Genomic DNA, 17,971 nt, shown 5'->3' with positions numbered 1-17,971 from the left:
TTTTTGTTGTAAAAACTTCTTTGAAGTGCTTGTAAAAAACCAACAAACATGATCTTATTGCTGTATCCTTCTCATTTGCCCCTTAAAACGTTAAAGCTTCCCCAACCGGTTGACTTTACAGTTTTGCAAGAACATTATTTAGTCCTAGATATTATGTCTAAACACTAATAATAATTTTGCCACACGTTAACCAAATAGCAAAAGTAAAACAGGAAATGCTTTATACAAATTTGAGACTGCAAAAAGACAAAAAGACTGCAAAAAGACTTTACAGTTGCACTGTAAAGTCTTGTTTTACCTGCGGTCATCAGCTTGTGCGCATGACAGGATACAACTAGGTAGGTGGAGCTGATCAAGTCTGACCCGCAAACTTCAAGCAGCATCTAGCTCCTCTTCACTCGCAGTGTGTGCGTTTTTTTTTTTAGGATGGTCGCCCTAAGAGGACTTTACCACAGGTTCTCGCGTCTGGTAAAAGTTGCTGCACAAAACCAAGTCCGAAAGTATGACAAATTGTGCACCGTGGGCACTGGCGGCTTGGCGGACAATACGGTATGACGACTCAAACACGAGCTAATTGGAGAGTGCATGACACCTGGAAAGGTCAGAGTACTGATACAAAATCCATTTCCCCATCAACAACCAAAAAGAGTAATACTGTGTAATGGGTCGTTTTGTCGTAGGCCTATGTAGCCTAAACCACCAACAAGAAAACGTAAAATACAAAAACAAATTCGGGGATACAGCTGAAAAAAAAAATACAACATTAGACTAATTTATAACCATTGCACGCATATGTACAAAACAAGGCCTAGATGAAGTGCACGAAACTTAACATGCAAAACTTGAGATCCTCGAAAAAAACCTGCCAGTATAGAAATGTTCAGATGCCATTAGAACATTGGATGCATGATAGACTGGCAACGCAGGGGATGAACTGAAGACAGGTTGTATATGAATGCTTCTTTCGTATTTAATTTCTCTTTGAACTTTCAGGAAACTAAGTGGAAATTTTAAAAAATCCATTCCAGTTACAAAAATGTTTATGTTTTTTTCTGGGAATTTCTATGAAACTATTGGTATTTCTGTCAGGATTTTTCAGGAATACATTTTTTGACATTTTTGTAAGGGACAATTGACTATTGTCTAAGATTTTTTTTAAAATGTTATGGACTTTCCTGAGAATTTTCTTTCCAGGTAATTTGCGGTAAAATTGACTGAAATTTTCAGGAAAACTCGTGTGGAATTTTGTTAAGATGTTAAATTGTTCAAGAATTTAAGTTTTAATCAAGAATTTCGGAAACCTTTTCAGAAAGTTTTGGGGAATTTTGAGTGGCTTTTTGGGGATATTTCTGAAACTTCTAGAAGTATTGGAGATTTTTTTTTTTTTAAAGTTGCATTGCAATTTCAAGGATTTTTTTGAAACCCTGAGGAAAGTGTTCTGATTTTTTTCCAATCAAAAACTGATACTGGTTTCAAGATTAAATATGTGAGTAAATGTATTCGCAGAGTTCTGGATTAGTAAAATTATTTTTGCAACCGGCTGGATTTTAATATTACATTCAGTGAAGTGTTCAATATTTCACATTTTCCCAACTTTTATTTAGCAGAGTCAATGTTTATCATGGCATCTATAGCCCATTGTACTCATTACCCACCTTGTAGGTCAGGGGCGATTCTTGAGTCTGTTGGGGTCCTTAGCAAAATTCACTGGGGGCCCCTCCAACTAGCATTCATTGCCATTAGATTAAAAAAATAATCTGACACCAACGGCAACTTTGAATGGCACATTTAAGTTTTCACAGGCATATTGGAATGCTTAGCCATGCAAAACATTGAGTTCTGTCAGATAGGACCCCCTTAGGGAGGTTTTCTTCTGTCATTGTAAAATTCTGACTCACTCACTGCTAAATTTGGTTTGAAGTGTGTCAGTCCTTGGTTTGGCCCCCTACTGGCCAGGGGCCCCAAGCAGTTGCCTGCTTTGCCTGTTGACAAGCAGCACCTCTTGTGTAGGAGGGTGATGGCTTTCATGACATGATTATCATATTTGAGCCAAGTTAAGTCACCAATTGAGAGGACAGCATTTCATTGAGTTCTTGTCGTATATAAATTTAAGAACAAACTCAAACAAGAACTGTCAATTGAAGTGCGATTGACAATAACAACCGATGACTGAATTTCATGTGCAATTCATATCTAACAATCATGGCGAAATTATGAAAGAAGAAAACAATTATTGAAACATTGTTCCCCTATCTGAACTTACACAATGAGTTCTGTCTTACATAGTTTTTCCGTCTCTTTTCATAGTTGAATTGGCTTTCATTTGTGTCTCTTATTATCAAATATTTTGTTTTAATTGTATGCAGGATTCTTCATATCCAATATCATATATTTTTAAGGTAACAACATTGCAAATGAAGACAAAGTTTCACATCCCTAAACAACATCTCGCAGGGTCTCTTAACAAAACTCATTAAAATCCACTTACAAGTTTTCTGTTTCAGCTACATGAAGTACTTTTTACTACCTTTTACTGGCTTTTAGGTAACAACACCCCAAGTTACACATATTTAACCAAAGTAAAACATTTTTTTTTAATAATACTTATTTTATTTCTTTGCATTAAATCATACCTGTTGGAAATATATAACGTTGTAATTACTAAAAAAAATCATAAAAGTGCTATGTGGCATGAATTTACACATTTAAATATGTGGCTATCTGCAGGAGCCGTTTTGCTTTCTATTTTAAAGCTTATAGTTTTCACTGACTTCAAAGTAAAAAACAACAACTTTGGTTTGACTAAAAATAAAAGAAGAGAGTTTTGATCAGTTAAAAACACTTGTTGAATCATTACCCTTAACTTCTCCAAGTAACTGAGAGAGAGGGACTGCACTTGAGGAGTAAATGAGTGCGTTTGGCTTGCCTTTGTTCCCACATCATAGTGTTTCTCAAGACGTGGGCCGAGAACAGTTTGATCATAATAACCATACTTCCTCTTTTGTGGCATGTTGCTATGGCAAGACTTCCCTTCCAGGCAGGAAGTGACAGGAAGACCCAAGTGATGACTCTGTGTGTGTTTGGTGTGCATAAAGAGTGTATATCATGTTTGGGTGGAGCACTGCACTGCGTCCCCTGACAGCGTGCGCGTTGCGTTAAGACTTCAGTTTGAGGTCTGCTCTTTGGGCCACCATGGCGAAGAATGGTAACGCTCTGGGGATTCCTGTTGGCCACATGGTGAGATCTGCTATAGTCGTTTGTTTATGCATTCATAATGTTTTAAGAAAGAGTGATTGAATGATTTGAAAAGAGAAATGTTTTAACATTATGGCTACGTCTTCTAGTCAGCTTGGTTAAGCTGGCTCAAACTTTTGCGCTGATATCCAGGTTAGAGTACCCAGAGTTTGTTTGAGAAGTTTCTTGTGCTGGCTTGTATTGTCTGTCCAAATGCCTTAGCAGTACCAGAACCAATCAGGCTGTGTGGCTACAGTTGGTTGCTACTGAAAACAGAATGGGCCACACTGTGTACGAAGTAGAAGCCAAGCCATGCCTGTTTGCCAATCTGTCATGTGTAGGCCTATAGCTGGCTTCGGTTTTTACTCCGGGGGATTGTTATCGAGACGTTTCTTGAATGGGCTCAGAGCTGCTACTAGAGTCAACATAAATATGATTTTTTGTTGTTGTTGTTTTTGTTTTAGAAAAGAAGCTGTCTGTTTTTTATGTGTTTCTATGAGAGGAAATGTCTCCAGACACTTCCCTTGAACAGTGCATTTTTCGTCTCTCGTTGAGAACAACCAAGACAACGATGATGAATCGTTTTCTTGCATAACAGTTTGTTGAAGATTGTGCACGAAGAGTGTGTGTGTGTGTGTGTTTGCTTCTCCTGGCAAGTTCCTAGGCACTGACATGTTGTGTTCTTGAGTTTGAGCAGTGGAGCAGAAAGAGTGAAGAGGTGGAGCCACAGCTGAGCTTGCACCTGCAGAAACAGACGCCCCATGTCAACCTTATATGGGCAAAGTATATCAATGGCCGAGAGCTGTTGTCTGTGAGCACTTGATTGGTTTCACCCTCGTTTGGTTTATCTCCTAAATGAAACTCTCTGTTGTACATTTATCCAAATGGCAATGGAGTTTTGACTTTTAGTGGTGTCAATGTTACTGTCATGCCAGTGTACACTCTGATCAGGTTTACGCTCACAAATCTAACCTAACAGACAGACAAATAGATGTTGACCCCCACCTACAACTGTAATCCCCATAGATTCAAACATAGAACTGATGTGCCTTTCATAAATGTTACTTTCTGGAAGTCGTTCTTGGCACCGACATCAAGTGTTTGCTGAATTTTCGTTTTGAAACTCATTTGTTTAACGTGCTGATTCTCATTCTGAAATTCCTCCCTGAGGGGGTACTTTTGAGCAATATCTATAGCTATCGAGCTGATAACTGTATCACACGCAAACACAATGGCTTTTAGCACAGGTCTGTGTGCAAAGAGGTTGCAGACTTTATTGGCAGACTCTGCAAATATGAATGTGCTTGAACTGAAAAAGAAAGAGCTTTTGAGCTCTGAAATGAACATCCGAATGAGAGCTTTTGTCATCAGTGTCACAACCACTTCCTGTGAGAACATTGACTGATTTCATTGCATTGTTAAATACAGAGGGAAACAGACAAAACTCACACTGCCACTGTTCGTATTTCACTTCCTAAATGTATGCCTGTGTGTTTTTGAGAAATAAATTGTATTTATACTATCTTGTGACACTGTGCTACATAAAACAAAAAAGTATATTATGTACCCTTTGCAACCTTCACTGTTAACGTATCCAGTAATGCCACAGGCCTCCATGTATTCCAAATGTCAGATGCTTTCCCCTGTTGTTCACTGCCTTATCTCTCACTCTCTCTATTCACAGAGTCAGGCAGTGTCAGACGGAGGTAAGCCTGACAGCCAACTTGCACAACAACAGTCATGTATACCTCACATTTCTAAAAACTAAGGCATGTCTGTGCTTGTCACAAGGAAGGCTCTTTTTCAGTGTCTTCCTTTGCTTTCCTGGACTGATAAATGGGTGTGTTTGTGTCTGGGTGTGTTGTAGAGTTGAACATGTCTGCACGGGGCTGTGGAGGCAGCAGCTCCAGCCTTCCAGGGACACCATGCGGAGAGGCCGGCCCAGCCAACAGCGTGATGAGCTGGGCCGTCTCATTTGAGAAGCTGTTGGAGGACCCCAGCGGGGTCCGGCACTTCACGGTGAGACCACAATAAACTCGCATTGTGTCGTTTTCTTAAACAAGTGCTGGAATAATGTGAGTGTTGGTGTTGTTCCACATGTCTTGTGTGTGTGTTTGTGATTTTTTTTTTTTTTTTCCACAGGCTTTTTTGAGGTCCGAGGTGAGTGCAGAGAACATTTTATTCTGGCAAGACTGTGAAAAGTTTCGGAAGATCCCATCCAAATCCTTGGATAAGGTATGAAGACAATTCGAACCGCTTTACTTAGTGAATCAAAGTGATTCGTCGCACTGTTGTATGTCTTACTCTAACTTAGCTCTCGTTGTAGTTGTTTAAAATACTCATAATGTCTATCAGACTTTTTTCTGTAGTTGTAAACATGATGTCAAAAGTTAACATTTATTGCTTTGTTGCAATACTGTGTCTGAGGCAGCCTTCAGCCGATGATCAAGTTGCTATATTTGATGAAGGACTTAGTTTACAAGCCTTAAAGTCACATTAATGATCTGTTCAATAAAACGATTAAACTGGATTTATTCTCTGCTTTAGATGTTTGTCTTCTTTTATTCTATTCGTAATACAAGAATCCAGCTGTGAAGCTTTTAATCTATTCTTTACCGTCTTGGCGGAGGTATGGTTTTGTTGATGGTTATGAAACAGGGCACGTGGACTGATGAAACTGTAGCCGAGTTCATGCACGTACTCGGCTTACAGAGAGCTCCATTTGAGTGACTTATTGATTGTATTACTCTGTGTGGATGCGTGTGTAAAGCTGGTTTAATTCTTGGGTCACTCTAACAATAAAAGGCACCCAGCCAGCATATAGATCTGTGCACAATGGGAACTTGATTCAGTGTGAGAAGATGTTCCGTCAGTGTGGAAACAGTCAAAAGTTTAGGTCCTGTATTCAGTCTGATGGAGTTTGTTGTTTTCTAGCTAAAGGCAGCAGCTCGCTCCATCTACGACACCTACCTGTCTGACAGCGCTCCCTACTCAGTCAACATCGACGACACAGCAAAGACAGAGGAGAAGGACCTCGAGCAGCCCACCCCTGAAATGTTTAACAAGGCTCAATCACAGGTCTGAGGGAACCCGTACTGCTGTTTTAGCCTAAGAATACAATGGTACCTGATGACAGTGTGTGCTAATGTGCCTGCTTTGTTTCAGATATTTAAACTGATGAAGATGGACTCCTACAGGCGTTTTGTGCGCTCTCCTCTCTACCAGAGCTGCACCTTGGCAAGCGTGGAAGGCAAACTTCTACCTCAGCTCTCTATCGAGCCAGTCTGCACGGGGTCCTGGGAGGACATAGTCAACAGTAGCCCATTGTCGGGTGACAAAAAGGTACAGCGTCAGGGAGATTATAAAGGCTGAGGGCTGGGGTAGAAAAAAAAACAAAAAACATGTGAGTGCTCTGTGTTTTAATTGTGCTGTTATGGCATTCTTTCATCAATTTGTCAAAAAGAAAAACAGGTCCGACTCCAGCAGCTTGTCAGGTGGAAAGAGTGCCTCGGAGAAACGGCATCAGAAAAGAGGATCCTGGGGAGGTAACGCCATATCAATCCTGTGCTTTTTAAACTTTTTACATACTCTGACTTAATGTCACAATTTCTCCCTGGCTCAATTCCTCTTCCTTCCTTCCTTCCTTCCTTCCTGTCAATAACAACAGACCCATCCAACATCCATGGTTTAGTCTCCAGGACAGACTCCCATCTGTCAGTCAAGTCGAGTAGCAGTGTTGAGCTCAGCTCCCTCTACAGGCAGATAGAGGTCAGTACAACAAATATAATAGGCTCTCTCATGTCGAAATCAATGTTCAGTTGAAGTTGTATGATTACAGAGGCACACGGGCACAAATTAAGATGCCAAGTCTTACAGGTGGAATAAAATCGAAGATAAGTTGACTAACTCTGTCATTTTGAAGGATATTTTACTTCTCAGTTCTCTCTCTTTGTCTCTAATGCAGAATGGCAGATCGAGTCCCAGGTCCCCAGAGCAGGGCGGTGTAGGTGGGGGTCGTATAGGAGTGGAGGGGGGCTACTGCTGTGTGTACCTACCTGATGGGAGTGCCTCTCTGGCCCCCACACCTACTGGCCAGCCGATCAAAGACATGCTGGTGAGTCTGTGTGAGAAGAGGGGCTTCCCGCTGAAAGACGTCATCATCTACCTTCAAGGCAAAGACAAGGTGAGCGCGTAGGTCCTGTCTGCCTGCAGCACCTGCCACTGATTTCTATGAACTATGCAAAGTTGTTATACAACAAGCGGTATAAAAATATGACCAACCTCTTCCTGTTGTAATATCCTCTCAACCTCTCTCTCAACCGTTCTTTCTGACACTTTATAAAAATGATTAGAATTGTCCCAAGACGGTGTTTTCATCTCTTATGAACACTTAAATTACTCTCACATATTCCATATCCTGTTTCTCTCTCTACAGCAACCCTTATCACTGGACCAGGACTGCTCTGTACTGAGGGATCAGCAAGTGTCTCTAGAGCTCAGGGTGACGTTAGCGTGAGTCAACCTTGTCACTTCGTACTTCCTTTCTGTTTTTTTGTGTTTTTGTCGTCAGCCTAGCAGGCTTTCACACCCGCAGCTACACCACAGCAGGCTACTTCATACTGGAGGGAAGTCCTTGTGTTATCACCGTAGGCAGACACCGGCTCTCTGTCCTGTGAACATTTGCATTGAACACATAATCCGATGGGCTGCCAGATGTTAAAACTTGTATTACCTTCTTACAATATTGTTGGTTGGTGGATTTTTCTGTGAGAGCGTGCGCGTTTAATGACGCCGTTCCAATACATTTAGCATATCGGAGTTTGTGCTTACTTCATGGAAAAGTTCTGGAAGTACATTTCTGTTTCAGACTGGAGGTTGCTTTCACTGGTAAGACGGTGGGGATCATGGTGAAGTCCAGTAAGACGCTGCAGGAAGCTCTCTCCATGGTTCTGCAGAAACACCAGCTCAAGCCGCAAGAGGCGGTGGTCACAATGGTCAGTGGTTGTCACACAATGATTGTGACTCATTTGTGTAATTTTGAAGGAAGAACTTCAAATATTTTCTCTGATTTTTTAAGTTCACTTCTAACTGATTGCATTTCTGAAGCCTGCAAGTGTTTGCATCAAAATGGAAAGTGAGGGCTGTGTAATGGCAGAGTAGCTGTTGAGCGCCTAGTTATGGTAATGTTGTGCTTTGTTTGAGGTCAAGTCAAATAAATGAGTCATCCCTGCTCGTCAGAAAACAGACTTGTTTGACATTTTCAAACGTAGAACTTTGTAGAACAGACGTCTTTCCTGTCGGCTCTTTTCTTTACAGCGGCTTTCCTCTAAGTATTTATATGACACCTGTTATTACCGTACAATGTAAATGGCATCATTTGTCTGCGTGAATCTAAGAGTATTTTTTTTTATTCGTTTAAGGTCGGAAGTAATGAGCCTGTGAACATGAGCGGCTCCGTGTTCAGACTGGCCAACAAGACTCTGCGGCTTGACAAAACCAAAGGTTACTATCTTCACCTTTTTTGAAAACCCAAACTCTCAATCTAAAGTGGAGCAGATAAAGCCTAATGTTTACGTCTTCACATGTTACTACCCTCCTTCTCTTGGCAGATTAGTAACTGAAAATAGTTGAATCAAATCACATTTGGCACGTATTAGCCCTCCTTCTACTCATAGCTGACATTAAAGGTAGATCCATGAAGTTGAGCTCTTCTTCTTCTTCTTCCCCTTTTCTTCGGCTGTGTCCTCTCACTCTTTTGATTGTTGCATAATGGGTGTTAGAAAGTGTTTCTGCATCCCGTGTCCCTCACTTGCTCTTAGCTGGCGGCAAAGGGAAAGTCTTTTCACTGTCCCCATTAGTGCCCCGTTTTCTTTGTGTCACTGTCTGCTAGTTCCTGCTTTTCTGTCTCGATATTCTTTGTGCACTTTTTCTTTTCTGCGGGGTTCAAAACGTCAGAGTCTTATTTGTTTTTTTTTGAGTGTAGCATTCCCATTCCTTCACTTCATTTCCACACAACTGAGTGACCAGAACCAACTTCACTTTTGGAGTCAGTGCTCAATGTTTAATTCTTGGAGGGGGGGTTACAATGTGTAGTGTCATCAGCAGTTCACTTACTGTACTGTTGCAAACTTATTTCTATCTGTTTGTTTTTAGCAGGAAAAGACAGAGCCAGTGGTTCAGCTGCAGCCACACAGGTGAGGCAATGATAGTATTTTTGTAAACCAACACAAAAAAATGTCTGCCATCATCAAGGAACTTCACTTGTGTATTATTAGATCACATGCAGGTCTTTCACACAGACGGTGAGAGAGGCCTGGCTTACAATTGTTTCACGCTGTTGATCAAAATGAAATTATTTAATTCCCCTTGGTCACGATAACAAAGCTGTTATCATGAAAGAGGTTCATTCCTTTTATAAGTTATGTTTATCAGAGATCAGGAGAGCCAGGTCAGCATGCAAAGATAGTATCTTGTCAACTATAGCAAGCAGCTCATTTCAATGAAGGACTTCATCACTTGTCAGATATGAACTCCCATCAACAGTCATGTCATATTTGAGCTATTAATTATGAATCATGATTTTAGGGATGGAGTGTTTTTCTGCTGAAAAGATGATCTTGTTGTTAGGGTAACGGCTTGTTGTTTTCCTGAGCTCACTTGACAAATGATCACGTTTTTCATGATAATAAAATAATTTACGTTGTTTTAAATAGCAATAAAATAACTCTTGTGCAATTATGGCTATAATTTCAAATCCAACACCATCCATGATATGTGTATGAATTTGGACACACTTTGAAAGTTATTGTCATTTAGAATATTCTTCTGCACTTGCATTAAACAGTAAGTAAAGTAGGCAATATAGAAACTTTTGTTCACACTCAAAAGTCAAACAACTGTATAAAATGGTTGGCAGTAAAACCGGACCACATAAGATAATTAGAGGAGTGGTTAAGTTTAGTGGTTTGTCAACAGTAATCGCTGTGATTTAGGATTGAATCCTTCTTTTAGAAATGATCTATAACCTGTGAGCAGTCAATTTTCATGCTCTGATATCACTGGTGACTGTTTTGTTCCCAGTCTGGAGCGGGGAGTGCAGGAGGTCTGGAGGCCCGGTCATCACCACATACAGACAGAGCCAAAAGTCAACCCAGACCCAGTAAGAACAGCGACATGGATGGTAGGACATGTGATCTAGCAGGGTTGGGCGATTTAGACATTTAGATGAGAGAGTTTCCATATTATTTATAACATACATTAAAATTATTTGTATTTATTTTAGTTATTTATTTAACCTTTATTAATCCAGGTTGGTCCCATTTGAGATTAAGAACCTCTTTTTCAAGGGAGACCTGGCCAAGTCAGGCAGCAGCAAAAACACAAAGTTACAGACAGAGACACAAAGAGAGACACAGTATAATTTACAAAACACTTAGTTTTGCATTAAGAGAGAACCATCTGTGAGTCAAATATGGGAGTCAGTAGTTCAAGCAGTCGAGCTAACAACATCGGCATCCAATATAATCTGCTTCCATGTCTTTCATTTAAGATTTAAAAACATTTAAGGACACCAGCTCCTTGAGTTTTAAGTCACTCTGCAACAGATTCCAGGCTGAGGGTGCAGAATACCCAAAAGCCCCTTTTCCCAATTTCTGTTTGAGCGTGGAGAGGATATTTTATAAAAAAAAGTTTATCTTTATTTAAACTTTGAATGTACTTTCATTACCTTGAAGGCCAAATTTCCACTTCTCAAAACAAAAGGGAGCCAACTTTGTGATGAGATGTTCTTTTTAGACCTTTGCAAAAGAAATTTGCAAAGGAAGATTTTGGGTTACGATCAAGGAGAAAACTGCAAAATGGACTCGGGTTGCTATGTTTTATCAGCAACAGTTTGAAAGGTCAATAAATTCGGATTTGGAATTCAATGTTATATACTATAAAGGTCTGTTTTTAAGTCGCATTATAAAATTATATAAATCATAATTTTATCCAAATAGCCCAACCCTGGTATATTTGCTAGGATAGATCAAAAGATAATAACATTTCACTGTGTTACTTAATTGATTATTAATTGAGTATCAGAATTAGCATGCAGCTCTCTGTGTGTGTCAGGGCTTCTGGATATGCTGACGAGGGCTCAGTGCTCCAGGGTTGAAGACCAGCGAGGCCTTTTGACCAAAGAGCAGCTGGAGGTCCCGACGTTCCTGCAGGTTCCCTCAGGTCAGGCAGCAGCTACAGACCAGCCAAACACAACCACCACTGCAGACTCCAAAGAAGAAGAGAAATCACTAACTTCAGGCAAAGTCACATCCGAATCCCCTGATTGTGTCGAGGACTTCAAGGAAACGGCAGTTTGAAAGACTTTCACGTGTGCAATGGACACAAACACGATGAAAAGTTACACCAAACACCTTGTAACATCGTGGGACCAGTCATGTTAGGAGACAGAAACTAATCTTTTTGTAAAATATGGTCTAGCACTTTTTTCTAATGGTTTCTAAATAAGCTCAGAGACTGCAGTGCGAGTCTAACTCTGCTATAATTGGACCCTTGAGGCAATATATAAAGAAGAAGAATTGTGGCAAATATTTTAGTGTCATTTCAAAACACTACAAATCTGACTGAAATAAGTGTTTGCTATGAATTTTTTAATGGATCCAAAACATGCTTGAAAAGAAGTTTTATCTCAACATTTAATGCAGTGGATTTTTCACTTCCTTTTATTTCTCACAATCTCAGTTTGCAGACACGCTTTTCGTCAAACTCTTGTTGATTCACAGGACTGTCCAGAAGTGTGTTTTGAAGTGTATTGCATGTTGTTTTGTTTTCTTTATTCAAATTAACATTATTGATTTTTATTTTTAAGAATGTTGCATTACTAATTGTCATTGTGTGTGCTCAGTTGCTTTGTTCAAAAGAATGTTTGCGCTACTGAAAAATGAACTTGTTTGCTGTGAATGCACTTTTGAGAAGTCCTGCTTTCCTGTCACGTTTCAGGGTCCAGATCATGAATAAGTTATCTTATAAAACAGAGACTGAATCAGATAATGTGAGCATCAGAAATATCCCACAGGGTGTTTTCAGAGAATTAAAGCCTTTTTATGATTGAATGATTTTCTTCCTGTATGTCTTATGTTTCCAGGGAAAGACATCAGGTTCAGCTTTTACCCTCTGAGAGGGTTTCTTTTGGGTAAACGTCTGAGGCTGGTTTTTTGGTTTGACAAATGCTACGTGAGTTGGTTTTAAATGTCATGCAGTCAGACCCCACTTCCCCAGTAGACTGCCTGTATGACTCATGTACAGTTTTGATATTTGTAAAAATAGCTTGAATTATATTTTGTGTCTCTGCTTGTGAAACCTCCCTCATAAATGCCATCATGTCATGATGTCATTACTACACAGCGGTGGTGCATCATTGCAGGGTTCTGATTGGCTCTTTTGTGAAGGCTTATAGCCAATTATATGCTTGATGTGTCCTGAGACTTGTTGCTGGACTGTGTTATTTTCTAGTTGAAGAGCCCGGGAGGACTATTATGGCGTGCATTTGGCTATTGTGTGGGTTACAAAACGGATTAGATGAGTCATAGGTGGATCCGTCCACATGGATGATGTCAGCAATGTAAATATTTAATAGTAGGTTATAGGGTTTGGTTTGGGAAGCATCTCATTCCCCCACTTTGCTGGCATCACCCCCGTATAGATGTTTGTAGCAGAAGAAATGAACATGTGACAATGAATGCTTTTAAAGTAAAAATGTATATGAGAAGTGTGTTACGCCCAAAGTTTGTGCGTGTTTGTGTGTGTGTTTGTATGGTATGTGTGTGTGTGCGTGTCTGTGTGTGTGTGAGAGAGAGAGAGAGAGAGAGATTGAGCATCCAGGCATGACTGGTGCGTCGGCGAAGCTATGAATGGGCAGAGAGGGGTGTGCTCAGACACCAGCAGCAGTGAGATGAAGAGTGCCATTTACTCCACTGCACGTCTGCACTGAGGGGAGACAAAAGAGAAGAAAAAGAGAAGAAAAAAAGGAGAAATCGGAGGTGAGTGTCTGAATTTCCTCCAGGCATTTCACAAATGTCAATTTTTGGGGATGTATTTACCTGCTCTTTTCTCGCTGTCACTCCCATCACTCATCCTCTGTCACTCACTGCATCTCTGTGCCTGATTAAACGTCTTATGCTGTCTTGAGATAAAAACCCTTCATCTCCTCTTTCCTAGAAGAGCCCATATTTACATTCAGACTGAGTACAAATGCTTCCTGCTTTTGCCATTTTTTTCTGTTATTGACTGCTCTCAGGATTCGGGATAGATAACACAGGCTTTGTATATCTGTAAGTGTTTATTCTCTAAAATCAATCCTCTGCTAATGGGAGCTCTTATGGTACTCCCTGTGCCTTTGAGAGTCCTGCAGAGACATACACAAGTGGTGTAAAACCAAATCCATCCATTAGATCAGATCAATCCTTGCAAATTCCACTGCCTTAATACCATTTGGTCAGCTCGTGGAGGACGGAGTCTGAGCTCAATGTGGTAGGAATGAAAACGATAGCAGATTCATTAGCACAGACTCTGTTATCAGGTGGGACACACATGGTCGAGCTGTGATTCAGGCTGGCGGCAGCTGTTTCGGACGACTGCTGACTAAATTCTTCCAGCTGGTTTGGGTGTGCATGTGTGTCACACCTGAGTGTATGAAGACAGACAGCCTATCATCATCAATTACAGGACATAATGTCCTTGCCACTGGGGAGCATCTTAATGCGCTCCCTACACTGCTAACGGTGCAGCTACCGTCCACATGTTCACTTCAGTGTGTTGTTGTGATTTACCAGCCTCTGTTAATACACATATCTAACACTTATGATCTTAAGGGATATGTACATTTAAGAGCACAAACCAGGCTGCAGTTTTATGACCTTGGCTAGAATTATGGGGATTAGCTGACCTGAAGGAGTGAAAACAACCCCAAGGTGTCCATCACTGAAATATATGGCTTAAATGATCTCCTCTGCCATCTTATCAAATGAATGAACTTTGATGAGCAGTTGGGGGACACTTTCATAATAGCCGAGACAACAGAATTGATGTGTAAGTGCAACACGACTTTTACAGTTCTCTTCATATCTTTTCTGTGCTTGTGAAACTCTGTCACACACACACACACACACACACGCTGAAATGAAGATTAAGCACTTCTTGTCACGTTGTGCTTCTCAGTTGAGGAGTTAATTAGTAAGTTGACCCAACACTTAAAGATTTGAGCTGAGAAAATCTCAGTCTCTGCTGGTGTTATGGATCCAAATCTTCAAAACAAGGTTTCTTATTACGCAGATGCTCGCATGAATTATTCATTACAGACTGTAAGGGTAAGTACTTTTGTTTAAAGTTTTCTACCTTAAATTTCTCCTCCTGTTCTTGCAGTGACTGAAAGTGATGGGGAGGAGGGAAGATAGTGGAAAAAAAGACTGCAAGGCAAACTATTCTATTTGCCCATCCATGCAGGAAGAGTTCTTGAATAGCTTTTAGGGCAATGGTCTTGGTGCTGCTGTTGTGCCTGCATATAATAAAGAATAGGCCTCCATGCATGCATGCATGTATGAGTGTTTGTATGCATACTGCAAAGGAGATTTTTGGATGTGTCACCTTGGCTGATCTTAGCGTGCTGAAGTGGACAAATCAATGGAGAAGTCTCCTCTTAAAGCTGTGTTTCCCTCTGGCCTTTTTATTTTTAATTTTTTTTTAAAGCTTAGTTACAAATGAGATGCGCTTCCACTGCTTCAGTCTAGCTTATGGGGCTCTTAATCCTTTTTGCATGGTGTACAAAAGATGGATTCCTTATCTTACAAAGAAGACAGATAGTTAGGCAGCGACAGGGGTGAAACCGGCAAAGTAAGCAGTAAGCCAATCATTCACATTCAGGTCGTTTCCATTAGAAACACTCAGGAACTAAAGATTGTGGGACCAGGCACCAGGGTTGAGATTATCCTCCTCCAACTCTTATTGACATTGCAATGCACATTTGAAGTATGTTTATTGAATACAACAGTCTTATATACGTGCGGCTGTATACATGTTTGTGCATATTCGGCCATACTATCTCTGCAGAGTCAGTCCCTCAGGTATAGATTAATCAGTTGTGTTAGCGAATACTAAAAAGTAGGCCTTGTTTAAATCATTTACTTTAATTTCTCCTTCAGTCCAAATGAACTTTTAATGGAGTTGTCTGCAGCACTAAACACTTCCCTCACGTCAGCCCCCCCCCCCACTGAGCACTTGAGCTCATTTCAATCAGCTGCCATTTATTTTTCATGGAATGGATTGTTGATGGATATTTATAGCGATATCATAAAAGTATCTCAACAGTTTAATAAAAATAATAATATTAAAGTTAAAATTATTTTAATTTAAAACCAATCATAGCAACAAAAAGATTTATATAGTGGACAGCTGCTATGCTGGGGAGCGTCAGTTCACACATCTTGTTCAATTTTTTTCAGTATAACAACGCACAGAAGTTGGGCTTGACATGTTTTCATAACAAACACTCAATCTCTACTCATCAGCTGTGGGTATCTTGTTTTTTTATGGGGTAAGGCCGCATTGGCACAGGCTAGCTAAAAGTTTCTCATTTTTGAAAAGTGTTAATTTGAAGAGTTCATTCAGGCTATCAGTTCTGTCTTTTTCTGAAGAAGAGCACATGATGTTGCTGAGACCTGCAGAACCGCTATGTTGGTCGATCTTTTTGTTGAGTAATCTCATAATGCACATGAATAATTTGTTATGCGTCACATTAGTGAAAGAGAGCACATCTTCACCTGCCCCATCATTTTTTAAGGCCTAGCAGAAGAGGGCAGCAGTAAACCACCCGTTCACTCTCAGACATGAGGAAGTATTTAGATCTAATCCATCCGGGCTGACGGCAGACAAGCTAACATCGACCGGCAGCACTGAGATCAATGAGGAATAATAAATCCCTCTCTTACAAATTGACCCAGACCCCAAGGTGTTTTGTTTAAGAGACACCAGTGTTCCTGACACCAGCTGTGGATCTGGCTGTGACTGTTAACTGCTCTTCGCTGTAGCTTTTCAAAAATCTCTTATTTTTTTGTATGAATTTCTACAAATGTGTTTGAGAGCATTGGTTTGTGTGCGGATCCAATCCTTTTAAAAGCAAATGATTCTTTCTGGTTCATTTTTTTTCTTGAATTTCAAGGGTGTGAGCTCGGTGTGGACAGTGGTTGAGAGAGGAACCTGTCACTGATGGGGTTGGCAGCAGCAACCACAACAGGCAGTTTGTAGGACATCTCTGCATTTAGGAGTCACACGAGGCTTTACTTCATAACCTTCAATAATAAAAGTGTTGGGTTGCAGTGTCTGTTTTGATGATTGCTGCCCAAAGTTCAAAACAAACATAAGATACAGGAGTCTGTGGTTACATAATCAAAATGAGAACCAATAATGGGAGTAGCAGATTGCAGTCTGTGGTATAACAATCAGTACTGACTACCATGATAAATCTAACATGGAACATCAGCTGGGTATAGATCGAAACATTATTGGATCCCTGAGTCAGCATCACCATCTAGTGACAAGAGGTCGTAACTGCAGTTCCTGGTTTTCTTGTTGTCGCTCACTTAATATCTGAGTTCATATTTTAAGAAGACAAATAATTATTGTAAAAGAGAATGCATTACAACTGTTGTTGCTGCATACAACCACATGTTTTTAAAAGTGTCTTTCCCCTCTTTAATTTTGACAACAGCAGTGTTCCAAAAGAGATCATCTACACCAAACCTGCATCAGCACTGAACATCTCCTCTCACTTCAGCCATGGAGCAGAAAGTGAATGAGGTGTGTGAAATCCTGACATATTAGTAAGTGAGATATTCTGGCCCTGCCCCTATGATCCTCCTTATTCTTTTCTGGTCCCTCTAGTGTCACACCACCACCTCTCCTCAGAAGCACATGAAGAACAGATCCAAGTCCACAGAGGAGATGCAACAGACAAAGAAGGTCTGACATTAAAAACCTCCTCTCTTCCTATGTTTCAAGCTCATTTGAGTTTCATAATCATCAAATGAATTTTAGTTTCATACACATCGGATCTAATCTAATTCCCCTGTTTTATCTTAAAGACCTTTTCTTCACAAAAATCGCTCCCAGGAGGACCAGAGCTGGACAAAGTGAAGGTGAGCCATGCGTTATTTTCTGCACGAAAATGTTCAAAATAGTCATTTTTAATGCATTAATATCTGCCTCATTCATGTGTAACAGTAATACTGTAAATGATAAATGTTATCAAATCATGAAATATTAAACAGGCAATTTGAGGCGGAGCTGTATTTGTTTCATGAATCTCTCTGTTTTCACAGGAGTGTCCTGATGGCTCTGAAATGCCCTCACCCTCCACAGAGGAACCAAAGTGACAAATGAACGGACCAAAGTGATTAGATTGTTCGTCAATTTACAAGATCATCATTAAAAAAACCCGAAGCATAAAAAAGTACATGTGCACACAAAAAGCATACAAAATAGCGATGATAATAAACTAGATCATAAAACACACAAGCAGTCAATTTATTGCCATATGAAGGGAACTGAACACACGTACATTCATTGTCCTGGGAGCATTGTGTTAAACTGAATGCGTGTTGACAATAAAGTGAATCTGTCTTCGCTCTGCTCTCATTCACATCAAACGTCTGAAATACTGCAGCTTCAAAACACAGCTTTAACTCTC

At 40.3% G+C, this 17,971-nt stretch overlaps 1 protein-coding gene across 6 annotated transcripts; it reads left to right on the top strand.

Annotated features, from left to right (window-relative positions):
• Positions 1–361: 361 nt before the first annotated feature.
• Positions 362–17,907, top strand: rgs14b (regulator of G protein signaling 14b). 6 transcript variants are annotated; one of them, XM_061047901.1, is made up of 19 exons: positions 362–549; positions 4,919–4,940; positions 5,102–5,253; positions 5,377–5,469; positions 6,169–6,312; positions 6,400–6,576; positions 6,698–6,779; positions 6,902–7,002; positions 7,199–7,417; positions 7,670–7,746; positions 8,102–8,228; positions 8,655–8,736; positions 9,391–9,428; positions 10,315–10,393; positions 11,347–13,271; positions 16,997–17,082; positions 17,167–17,244; positions 17,367–17,420; positions 17,604–17,907. In XM_061047901.1, exons 1-15 carry the CDS (start codon positions 427–429, stop codon positions 11,589–11,591), a joined length of 1,761 nt encoding a protein of 586 aa, XP_060903884.1. In that variant the 5' UTR covers positions 362–426; the 3' UTR covers positions 11,592–13,271; positions 16,997–17,082; positions 17,167–17,244; positions 17,367–17,420; positions 17,604–17,907. The 6 variants fall into 6 exon arrangements, with proteins under 6 accessions (XP_060903884.1, XP_060903883.1, XP_060903881.1 ...); XM_061047900.1 differs by having other exon boundaries at positions 9,388–9,428; XM_061047898.1 differs by having other exon boundaries at positions 364–549; positions 9,388–9,428; positions 10,315–10,414.
• Positions 17,908–17,971: the final 64 nt, after the last annotated feature.

Source organism: Labrus mixtus, chromosome 10 (genome assembly GCF_963584025.1).
Source record: "Labrus mixtus chromosome 10, fLabMix1.1, whole genome shotgun sequence".
Classification (NCBI taxonomy): domain Eukaryota; kingdom Metazoa; phylum Chordata; class Actinopteri; order Labriformes; family Labridae; genus Labrus; species Labrus mixtus.
Note: the sequence above shows the minus strand (reverse complement) of the source record. Positions and strands in the feature narration are given on the sequence as shown.